Source organism: Anopheles merus, unplaced genomic scaffold (assembly GCF_017562075.2).
Source record: "Anopheles merus strain MAF unplaced genomic scaffold, AmerM5.1 LNR4000020, whole genome shotgun sequence".
Classification (NCBI taxonomy): Eukaryota; Metazoa; Arthropoda; class Insecta; order Diptera; family Culicidae; genus Anopheles; species Anopheles merus.
In genome coordinates, this window is record NW_024427600.1 from 24,280 (window position 1) to 37,134 (window position 12,855).

At 35.3% G+C, this 12,855-nt stretch overlaps 1 protein-coding gene across 3 annotated transcripts in view; it reads right to left on the reverse strand.

The window, feature by feature from the left end:
• Positions 1 to 1,110: 1,110 nt before the first annotated feature.
• The window catches only part of LOC121601037 (protein vav-like), a 28,292-nt gene continuing 16,547 nt past the window's right edge, over positions 1,111 to 12,855 (reverse strand). The window contains exons 3-7 of one of the 3 annotated variants that reach the window (XR_006005970.1): positions 12,023 to 12,097; positions 11,678 to 11,760; positions 11,441 to 11,559; positions 1,705 to 1,807; positions 1,430 to 1,521 (exon numbers count right to left, since the gene is read on the reverse strand). Coding sequence is in view for 2 of the 3 variants with exons in the window: in XM_041929830.1 (XP_041785764.1) it covers positions 1,126 to 1,521; positions 11,441 to 11,559; positions 11,678 to 11,760; positions 12,023 to 12,097 (673 nt within the window). In the remaining variant the exon portion in view is untranslated. Of the gene's footprint in view, positions 1,522 to 1,704; positions 1,808 to 11,440; positions 11,560 to 11,677; positions 11,761 to 12,022; positions 12,098 to 12,855 lie in introns of all 3 variants that reach the window. The other 2 variants (XM_041929830.1, XM_041929831.1) reach the window with 2 other exon arrangements.

Below are 12,855 nucleotides of genomic sequence, written 5' to 3' on the forward strand. Positions count from 1 at the left end.
CGATCCAGCCATAGAAATGAAATTTCATTCAAACGCACTACCGCCGAAACGCAGACATGCTCATGCTGGATATCTCTGCGAAACTGTTATACGCGTTTGAACGTGCCCGCGGAAACGCGCGTCGTATATTTGCGGCCATACACAACTTCATATACGAATAGACGTTATGCGTATGTTTGTTTATGGTTTGTCGTTTTTCGTCCAACGCCTACATCGATAAATTGCTATGTCTGTGCAAAGTGTGCAAAAAAACCAAAACGGTACAATAATCATCCAAGCTATCCGCACCTAACATCATCTCACTAGCCAACATCGTCTCACTATGGAGTGAAATAGTAACGCTCTATAGCGAGATTGAAAATGAGAACTTTTTTGTAAAATTTGTTATAGGATAGATAGATAGATATACAAGGAAATGATGTGAAAGTTTGTATATGAATAACAAATGACCATATTTCTATTCAAAAAATATACGTTGAGTCAATTTTCAACATGTTTTTGCTTGATTTCACGGTTTTAGTTACTCTGCCGAAAACAGATACAAGGCCGAAAACTGGTACAGTTACTCTACAACTTTTTCAGATGTTACACCTTTTCTTCTAATTAGTAATTTTTCCCATACAAGAAGCAAGATTGTTGTTGTATACACCAATTTGACACTCGGTATAAGGTGCCTAGCGTTTTATAGTAGATGTAAAGTTCCCACCGGGAGTAGATGTAAAGTTTGGGGCGGTCTGGTGGTACAGCCATCAACTCGTACGACGTAACAACATGCCCGTCATGGGTCCAAGTCCCGAATAGACCGTGCCCCCATACGTAGGACTGAATATCCTGCTATGGTTACAATAAGTCACTGAAAGCCAAGCTCCACTTCACTAGTGGGTACTGGCAGGCCTTGACCGACCGCGGTTGTTGTGCCAAAGAAGAAAAAAGTTCACACCGGTTTACGATGCTCTATCACATATCCCAAGTAACAAAACAGAGATGAATTATTTTAGTTATTTGAGAATAACTAGGTTTACCGCGCCAACTAGTAATTTATAAAAAAAAATACAATCACATCATGCAATGAAACATTTTGTACAGCATCGTTCTTGGAATTATCAACCAAATGTTTTAATTTTATCATAAAAGATAGCTACTTACCAAGACGGTCTGCTCGACTGTGTTTGATTTTTTGCACGCCTCTCTCAAAGTTTCAACTGCGCTTGTCATGCTGGAACAGTATTCGCCATAAATTAGAAATGGTTCTCTGAATTCCAGAAAGGTGGTACTGAGCTTCAGCTTGGATCCTGGACAAACGGCCTCATGCAATCGATCCAAAAATTTATTATGAATTTCGACAAGTTCTCTAATGCAAGGGAAAATGGCTCGTATCTCTTCTTTGGGTAGAAGCTTTTCGAGAGGTTGCATAAAGATGTATTTCAATGCATTCAAAGCTTCGAGATAGTTTTTCTCCGTATCGAGCAGTTCCTTAATTACAAAGTCTCGCTGTTCTAAGTTGTTGGATGATGAAGCTAACTGTTTGGCGATAAACAAGGGTTAGAAGGCACATATAAGAAACATTATTTCGTTTAAAATTATGCACACTGCTATGAACGTCAAAAATTAAATCGTTTAAATTATTATTACTATTTTGAATTAAACATTAAAACAAACTGTTAAATAATCGATTAAAATAAACAATAATAATAGAAATCATACCTGGTTACGCGAAGCATTCTGTATCGAGCATAAATCCTGATAGACTTCTTCTACTTTCATATCATGCTCATCGTGACTGCAATATTCTACTGGATTTGATGTACTATAGAATTTCGATGCGGAATGCAACGCACAGTACAATGGGCAAAAACATACGGAAAAAAGAAAACAAAACAAAATTTCCAAGCTTCAAAAATGTTTTATTTATGAGCACTAAGTTTGGGCTGAAAATAATTGTTATAAAACGCAAAGGCCGGTGCGTATTGTCCGTACTTGCTAGTGTAATTTTGATTTTCACTAGTGCATCTGGCGGTGGCTGGCGCTGACCATCAATGCTTCAATCAATGGATCCCTCATTAAGAAGCTTTTTTGACCGTTTTTGAAAGCGAAAATGGATGAAATACTTGCACAACATATTTATCTATCACAAAGCTTTTTCAGTCCAGTTTAAGTTAAAAACATGGACAAATAACATATTTGCTGAAGCGGCTCCAAACTGTTTGACAAAATGCTTCGGTCAGCCGCCGCCAAATGCACTAAGGCGTCATTAATTAACTATGTAACGCTGATAGGGGGAGTGAGGGGGGAGGGTGTCGTCAAACGTTACGATTTATTACATGGGGGAGAGGGGGAGTTTAACTTTTGTTAAGTAACGCAAAATAAAATGTTGGTTTTTTTTCGAATAACAAATGAGCAAAAAACGGAAATAAAGTTGACAAAAGCTTACAAAAAGTGACAACATTTTACGTTCGCGAAAAAGCGTTAACAAAAAGCTATTTGGCGCAGTTGTGACCCATTGCTAGGATATAAATGCTAAAATTCATAATTCGAATTGATGTTTACACCTATTTAGTACTTCTTAAACAAAATATCGATGATATTCAGATGTTGGAGCTTTTTGTCGTTCTTGTGTATATTTTTGGTGCGGCCACGAGAAAAGCTCTTTTTTGCAGTTGACAAGCAATTTTGACAAAGTGTAAAACTTTTACAAATTTTTACGAGTTTTTCAATCTAATACTACACTAAAAAAAAAAAGCCACGCCTACAAAAGCCTAGCTTTTTCAAAGACTCACATAACGAAAATTCAGTTTTTTTAATTAAAATCGCTTTTTTCCTCTATTTCAATTTATTCATGTATTCAATTTATTCAATGTGAAAGCAGTGATTGTGCCGTAGAAATCGTTTTCATTGACTTGAAATTTAAAATATTGAACGAACTAACCCGCTAAAAGAGTATTCTTAGCTGTTTAGCCATAATCTAAACTATTATGTATTTAGCAAATATAATAATAAATGACGTTGGATAAAAACACACATGATCATAAAGAAAAAAAGAAAAAAAAACAAATAACAATATATGCAGCGATACACCATGCCAAATGTCTGACGAACAAACAAGGCATAATTAGAATATATTTTTATGAATGAACATGTATCATATTTAAAAAAACAATGTATATAAAAACCTGAGTACATTGTCCGTACTCGCTATTGTAATTTCGAATTTCACTAGCACATCTGGCGGCAGATGATCAAAGCATTTTCCCAAACAATTTGGAGCCGCTTCTGAAAATGTTATTTTCCCATGTTTTTTACTTAAACTGGACTGCAAAAGCTTTGTAATTTGTAGACAAATATGTTCTGAAAATATTTCAACCATGTTTGCATGAGAAACGACAAAAATCAATAAAAAAGCCTTTCCAGTCCAGTTTAAGTAAAAAACATGGAAAATTACAATATTTTCTTAAGTGGATCCAAATTGTTTGACAAAATGCTTCGGACAGTCGTCGCCAGATGCGCTAGTGAAAATCTAAATTACACTAGCGAGTACGATCAATGAAACCCGGCATATACACTGGAACTCCTCATAATGAGTATCCTTAATAAAATGAGCATAATTCGCATAACGAGCAAATCTAAATGCTCAATCATTACATCTCTGTAAAGAGCAAAATCTCGCACAACGAATAACATAATTTGTGTTCCTGGTGCGTTTTTCGGTGCCTATGGGAAATCAAAATCACAATCGGTAATCGTTGATCATTTTTTTTTTTTAATTTTGATTATCGTTCATATAAAAAGTACTTTCATACTAAGCATTCGTTTAACAAAAAACTATTCCCTCGAGGAAAAGTTGCATATAATTTTGTGCGGCACAAGTATGTTATGTGTAGGGGAACCTGGGAAATAATGGTTAGGTAGGGCGAAATGGTGACCTGCTTTATTGGCAATTTTTAAAACATGTTAAAAAGGATAAAAAGTTTGCTCAAAACGATATAATTTTCACCGTCTCGAAAATAAGCTATCGTAACACATAATTAGAGTTAAAATGGAAATGGATATATATTCGAGCACATGATATTTATATATGACTTACGTGAATACAGCAACTATTTTACTTTAAGGTAAAGTTTTTAAAGTAAAAGTTAGTAAAATGATTCACTCATGGCAAATGGACCAGATCCAGATTGGGATAAAATGATCGGTATGTTTTGACAGGAGCAGCATGAAGCGGCTGTGATGTAAGCATAGGTCGCCACAATATATTAGCTTTACATAAATAAAGCTATGCTGTATGTATACTCTATCTACAAGAAAAATTACTTACAACACGTGAATTATTGAAATAATCCAGCATTTTACTAAATTATTCAACGAAATACATAAATACAAAACTTTAATTTATAATCTCACTTCTCTACCAAGATGCAAGAGCTTAAACCAAAGCCTAAAGTCCAAATTTGTGGTCCATTATGCTCCATTATTTTGATGTGTTTTGACATGTCGTGTAATATATGTAATATACATACCCCATAGCAAGACCATTTTACCCCGCACAATACATTTTCACAACTTTTAACATTTGTTACTAATAAGTAAACTTCTGTTTCATGAATAAGGCGGCGCTCTAACAGCAATCGAACACGACATCCGACACGAACAAACCCATATAACCTTTAAGTTGGCAACCGGATACCCGGGTATTTTTTCAGCTTCGAACTGCAATAACTTTTGATTCATTGCTTTTATTGACCTGAAATTTTCCGTAGCCTCCCAACATTTAATTTATGATTTTTTGGTGCATAAGTTGTAATTTTAAACAGCCTGTAAGTATTTTATTTTGATTTTTTTTAACTTTACCACGTAAGTTGGCAACCAGCATACCCGGGTATTCCATACATTTTGTATGGAGAATGACGTTTCTCTTCTTCCTCTTTTCGTATTTTGCTTATTTTTGAGTCAAATTCAAGCGATTCCAAATTTAAATTTGACCGTTATTTTTATAATAAAATGAAAAAAAACTTAATGAATAAATGAAATAGAAGAGAATATATGGTCTGCATTACTTGCTTACAGCATTAAAATATAGAAAGCATTGTTTACCTATGAAATTCGTTAATTTTTTGCATCAAAACGTGTGGAATACCCGGGTATGCCGGTTGCCAACTTACGTGTGTAAATCTGGTTGCCAACTCTACGGATAATCATATGGAGGTGCACTGTCAGACACGAACAAACAAACAAGACAAACATGTCAAATCCCATACATTTTTCATGTTCGATGTCGTGTTCGATTGGTGCTAGAGCGCCGGGTCAGTTTATTCTGTCTGTGATGTTCGATGCCCACCTGTGCTGTGAGTACCTTGGCTGTCAAACGCTTCACAGCTACAGTAGATAGAATTCAATTCGGGACATTTTCAAGTTTAATTACGTGGTTTGCCTCTTTTTCATCTTATAATTGCGTGCAAAACATTTAAAATAGCTAGCAATAATATTTGCAATGCTTCACAATCAATTATAACATCCAATATACAAGTTTGAAACGTAAAAAACTATTAAGTGTACACCAAGGTGGATTTACAAATATCAGGTGGCGGACTCTAGTGCATTTTGACAATTCGTCACTTGACGTAAGGTCCCCAGAATTCAAACTTTATTTACATTTATTAAATTTGTTAATATAGTTTATCTAACCCATTTTTTCGATTAAATATTCTTTAAAAATATATTATAGACTTTGCGAGTTCTTATTTAACATTAAAACACGGTTTAAAGTGTGTTATTTTGTGTTATTCCGTGAATTTATTTTATAATTCATTGTGTTTTCAACATTTTTGATGATAAATCTAAGAAATCATGTTTTTTGTAATTTTCACATTAATTCTTCATTATCTACAAGCCGCATGGACAATTTACGTGAGATTAGAACTCTTACTCACATGATTTTAAATTTCGTGCATAAAAAATCATCAAATCTTTTGTTCATATATCTCATTTTTTCGATAAAATCAATCGACACACAAAAATACACATAATAACAAAGAAATCTGTTCTATTTGCTAAGCTTTGTGTGCGGAAACCAATGGTTAACGGTTTTAAAATGACGTAAAGTCCCTCAACTATGGCGACCCCCCAAAGGCCCTTATCCACCACCTGATATTTTTAATCCACCTTGGTGTACACAATGCATGTGTATGCACTGTATGTGTTTTGGCATGGACGTTTGTTTACATTTTTCAATATTAAATTTGAATGATTTTTATGTTATTATTGATGTGAATAACTAGTAAATTATTTGTTGAATCTTCCCCCCTGCAGATGGATATTCATTCAAACTATGATAATGGTTCATTTTCGAGATGAAAAGATAGGCGTATTGCAGTGCAATATGACAGGTCTGTAAGACATCGAACGGCTGACGGAGCACCTATCGAACAGAGTCGTGTTTGTTTGTCTCTTTCGATTGGTTCCAGAGCGACGCCTAAGACATTGAAGTATCGATTGCCGTCTAAATAACAAAGTAAAGTGGTTTACCCGTCTGGTGTACGACCAAAAAACTTTGCGTTATCGTACAACCGCCTACCCGGGTAGGCCTAACATTTTGTATGGAACAATGATGTTTTTCGTGGTTAAAAGAGTATATCTTTTGAATTTCTTGTAAGATTTGAATGAAAACTGTCTTAAAGGTTCATAATAATGTTTTATAACACATCGTAGTAAAATTAGAATTTTAAAAATCCTGTCAATATTTTTTTAATCAAAAATATGTTCTTACTCCACCACCATTACAGGATTTTCCAATTGAGTTTAGACTAGCAGCATACTTTTTTTGAATAGTCGCAATAGATTCTTGACTAGCATCCTCTATTTTGGATTACGATCAATGGATTTTTGACTAGGAGCAATTGATTTCAGCAGGCCGGTTGCTGGCGCGGAGTGACCAGATTGTTTTTAGAGGTTATCGGTAGGAAATTTGAAGCAAATTCGGTAATTTTCGGTAAAAACAACTTTTTATTCACTCACAAAATTTATTAAATTCCAATTTTATTGTTGAACGGTGAATACTTAGAAAAATATTTGATTTTCGGTCCGAAAAATTGAGTTTTAGTGTGCTCAATTGTAAACCGATATTCGATCGAAAATCGATAGAACTACATATGGTTACTCTGAAAAACTTGCAATCTAGCTTTTGGTTAGGTTATGCCTGTGGGTCCACTACTGCATATTTCAATTCAGCCGTTAAGTGCTTTTGTGTTGTATTGTGCATTCATAAAATCAAAACAATAGCATCGAAAACCTATCAGATAAAATATATCTTTCTTTGTGAATGATATATAACAGTAAAACAAATGATTTAAACAAATGAGCGGATGAAATTAAATATTATCCACAGATTATTATTCAAGTCGATCTGTCACACCGGATGTTATAAACGCGTCGCTCTTAGGCTGTCATGCAGGGACCTGCTGAAATCAATTGCTCCTAGTCAAAAATCCATTGCTCGCAATCAAAAATAGAGGATGCTAGTCAAGAATCTATTGCGACTATTCAAAAAAAGTATGCTGCTAGTCTAAACTCAATTGGAAAACCCTGTACTGGCCAGACCGCATGTTTTAAGTGGATGATTAGTTTTTTCTAAGTTTTACTTACGTTTGTTTCAAAAGTTATAAACATTTTTCAATTGTTTATAAAATTATTGTATAAAAATATATGTTGACGATCTATAAAATATACTTATCATGCTTTATGAAAAACCGGCTACGACAGGCTCCAGACAATTTCGGAACCTCCACTCCAACCCAACGGAGCCGGCTCCGCACTCACGACTCTGAACCTGACTCCGCTCCAGCTGCTCTGGAGCCGGCTCCGCACCAACGACTCCACGCTTACCCGGAGCCGGTTTTTACAGATTGCTAAAAAAACTAATTTTCAATATTTTTTATCAGGAAGATCCATAATTAGCTGAGTAAATCATGTTGAAAGGAATCTATAAAAAAAATCGATAAGTTTTAAACATTGTTCAACAATCACACCATCACATTGGGTATTAGCTTCTACACTTGCGAGATGATAGATTTGTTTTTTACGCTATCATAGAATGCCGTCTCTCTTGAAACGTTATTCCAGAGCCGTTGGTCCGGAGCCGTTGATTCACCGCCAGCTCCGGAGCCACTGATTCGTCGCCGGCTCCGGGACTGTTGATGCGGAGCCGGCTCCGGAGCTGTTGGTGTGGATCCGGCTCTGGAGCCGAAAAACAGCAGAGCCGGCTTCGGAGCCATTGGTGCGCTCCAAAACACCCATCCCTATTCGGCAGTAACACAGTAAACTTTCAGCCAATTCTATTTCATTTGCTTGTAGTGGTTGGTATCATTTTAAAAGAGGTGATTTCAGAGTTAATGTCTGTATATTGTTACACAACAAGCAATAAAATTTAACTGTACACAACTGTAATACAACATTTGAAAGAAAAGAAAAAGACATACAGGGTTTCGAATCATATAAGGGAATAGTTCAATCACTTAGGGGAATGTTGCAAATCGGTAGGGGAATATTGCATGCAAGCTGTGGATGTTTACAATCACTTAGGGGAGTTTTGCAATCGATTAGGGGAATGTTGCAAGCGTACTGTGGAGCTGTCATCAGACTGTGGGTGCCGCTGTAAATACCTTAAAATGTTTTCGTCAATCTTACTAACTTATCATGTTTAATTATGGCTCCGCAGCAGGATTTATTTAGTTTATCATGTGTACAGCAGAATCCCACACGAAAACAACTCCAAACGATGTTTTAAAAAAACATCATTGGTACCAATTCGTAGTTTTTTACACCGGCACCCACAGTCTGATGACAGCTCCACAGTACGATTGCAACATTCCCCTAATCGATTGCAAAACTCCCCTAAGTGATTGCAAACATCCACAGCTTGCTTGCAACATTCCCCTACCGATTTGCAACATTCCCCTAAGTGATTGAACTATTCCCTTATATGATTCGAAACCCTGTAAGCATCCTCTTTAAACATGCGGCAAGGCCGGTTGGGGTGTTGGAGTTACAGCACATTTTTGATTAAAAAAAATATTGACAGGATTTTTAAAATTCTAATTTTACTACGATATGTTATAAAACATTATTATGATCCTACAAGACAGTTTTTATTCAAGCCTAACGAGTAATTCAAAAGATATACGCTTTTAACCACGAAAAACATCATACTTCCATACAAAATGTATGGCCTACCCGTGTAGGCGGTTGTACATGTGAAGGGTAGATAAACTAAAAAAATAAAAAAAATATCTTAACATTTTTGATATTTTTTATTTTTTGCACATGGGTAGAAAACATCTTTTCTGGGGCATTTTAAAAATTTGAAGTCGATACGATTCTTGAATTAAAAGTTATTTTGGAATAAAGATGCGAAACTTACCCGGGTAGGCGGTTGTACACATGACGGTTAACCTTCTTGTGTACGACCAAAAAACTCTACGTAACCGTACAACCGCCTACCCGTGTAGGCAATACATTTTGTAAGGAAGAATGATATTTTTCGTGGTTAAAATCATATATCTTTTGAATTACTTGTTAGATTTGATGAAAACTGTCTTATAGGTTCATAATAATGTTTTAAAACATATCGTAGTAAAATTAGAATTTTAAAAATCTTATCAAGATTTTTTTTCAATCAAAAATATGTTGTAACTCCAACACCATAACCGGCCAGGCGTCATGTTTTGAGTGGATTCTTATGCCTTTTTCTAAGTTTTAGTTACGTTTCTTTCAAAAGTTATATACATTTTTCAGTTGTTTTGTTTGTTGTATAAAAATATATACTGACGATCTACAAGATATGCTTATTATATTTTTTTTTAAATCGACTCCGACCGACTCCAGGCCATTTCGGAGTCGACTCCGGAGTCGTCTCTGCTCCAACCCAACAGATCCAGCTCCGCACCCATGGCTCCCCACCCACGGCTCCGAAGCTGACTCCGCTCCAGCGGCTCCGCAGCCGGCTCCGCACCAACGATTCCGCACACACGGCTCCGATGCCGGTTTTAACAGATTGCTAAAAAAAGCCTTTTCAATAAAGTTTCAATCGGGAAGGTCCGTAAATAGCTTAGTAAATCATGTTGTAAAAGCATTTATAAAAAAAATCGATAAGTTTTGAACATAGTTCAACAACCACACAATCACATCGAGTGTTAGTTTCTACACTTGCGAGAAGATAGATTCGTTTTGTACGCTATCATACAATGCCGTCTCTTTTGAAACGTTAGTCGTTGGTCCGGAGCCGTTGATTCGTCGCCGGTTCCGGAGCTGTTGGTGCGGAGCCGTTGGTGCGGATCTGGCTTCGTTGCCTGGTGCGGAGCCGGCTTCGGAACCATTGATGCGCTCCGAAACGCCCATCACTATTCGGCAGTAACACTATAACAAAAGATTAAATATGTGTGTTAATTGTCGGCCAGCTAATTCTATTTCGTTTACTTGTAATGGTTGCTATCATTTTAAACAAGATGATTTCAGTGTTATTTTCAGTATATTGTTACCCAATGAGCAATAAAATTTAACTGCACCACAACGATTGAATGAAAAGAAAAAGACATAGGCATCCACGCAAAACTTGCGTCCTGTCCGGTAGGGGTGTTGGAGTTACAGCACTTTTTAGAGAATTTTTTTTTATTTTTAAGGATTTTAAAAATTCTTATTTTACTACGATGTGTTATAAAACATTATAAGACATTTTTCATTCAAATCTAACAAGGAATTCAAAAGATATACGATTTAATCACGAAAAATGTCATTCGTCCATACAAAAAGTATGTCTAAGTATGTCCTACCTGTCCAGGTAGGCGGTTGTGCATGTGAAGGGTATATAAACTTAAATAATTTAAAAAAAAACATTTTTGGTATTTTATACTTTTTACACATGATAAGTAAACATCTTTTCTGAGGCATTTTAAAAATATGAAGTCGATACGACTCCCTAATCTAAAGTTATTTTGCAATAAAGATGCGAAACTTACCCGGATAGGCGGTCGTACATATGACGGTTAACCAATACAGACTAATATCTTTAACAGGTCCATTTTGCCTCACTTTCCCCTATGTATTGACAAGTGTTCTACGCGTTTTTTCTCGATCTATTTGCTCACGAAGGCGAGATTTGCCCCTGATAATTACCTGATTGCCGCTTGGATAACCTTAACATGACTACATAATTGTTCTGCACAAATTATATGGATAAACCTCATCAACATAAAGAGTTTTTTGTATAACGAAATAGTCATTGGAACAGATTAAACTCGGTTTGAGTGGTTCCACTGTATTTGACTCTCCAAACATTAAAACATTCATTATTATGACTGTGATTTTTTTGTGGACTAACCGTATCGCTGCATATTAATATTACGATGAAAAACACGCAAAAGCTTATCACAAGATTAATTCTTTCTTTGCTAACCTGAGGCAAAGTTGATGAGAATGTTACATAGCAGAGATCTTCATAAATCTTTTCCTCTTCGCGCCCATTACAGTCCGGAAAACTTGATAGTTCGTTGCACTGACCGTAAAAGGAAGTTTCTACAGTGTTAAGGACATCAGTTCATATATGGGTATTTGTTAGAAAAGAAAATGTACACGTAATTATTGATATAGCCGAAAAAATACATAAATTATTCACACACATAGCTATTCTAACCTTGATGACGGCAAGGAAGCGAATCATTAATTAACACGATTTCTTTGTTATCACACCTTAATTCCGAATCCAATAAACTTTGGCTATGAAATGATTGCATGAAAATATATACAAGACGAATTAGTAGAATTGATTTATTTAGAAAATGAATTCCTTTCCGAAATCCTCTAGCAGTTGTAAACAGTTGATTTCATCTAAAATCGTCAATTTATACTGTGAATAATTATTGGCTGAATAAATCTATGGCATACATATTGCTTTATTGTTTTCTATTTCTATTCTACAAGTTGGGAAATCAGAAAACATGTTCAATAATTTGTAGGCACATTATCATTTTCCACTCACCTTGCATGCAGATCTTTGTAGATATCATCGTCTAAACTAGTCCTCTCTGTCTGTACAGAATGAGTTATGAAGCCACTATAAAACAGAAAAAAAATATTTAAGTTAACATAACAACAGAAGTAAAGTATATCTGGTCGGTTATTTGTTATTGTTATTGTTTTTTTTTGCTGAGATAACGAGAATTTGTTACAAACTAGTTAAATTATCCATGTTACGGGGCTACGCATTATTAATTCGAGGGTGTATAACCGTTCTCAGTCTCGCGATGTTGAAAAATGAGTAAAAATTAATATTTTATAATAAATTTGATTTCAATCTGAAAATTTATGGAAATGACATTTATAGGCCAGGGTAGGCTATGCGATATGATATTTTTTTGACAAAACGTATATATGCGCAAACCGAGATTGCGCATTGGTTATTGGTTTAACCTTTAAGTTGGCAACCGGATACCCGGGTATTTTGTTCAACTTCGAACTGCAATAACTTTTGATTCATTGCTTTTATTGACCTGAAATTTTCCGTAGCCTCCCAACATTTAATTTATGATTTTTTGGTGCATAAGTTGTAATTTTCAACAGCCTGTAAGTATTTTAATTTGATTTTTTTTAACTTTACCACGTAAGTTGGCAACCAGCATACCCGGGTATTCCATACATTTTGTATGGAGAATGACGTTTCTCTTCATCCTCTTTTCGTATTGTGCTTATTATCGAGTCAAATTCAAGCAATTCCAAATTTAAATTTGACCGTTATTTTTATAATAAAATGAAAAAACTTATTGAATAAATGAAATAGAAGAAAATATATGGTCGGCATTACTTACTTACAGC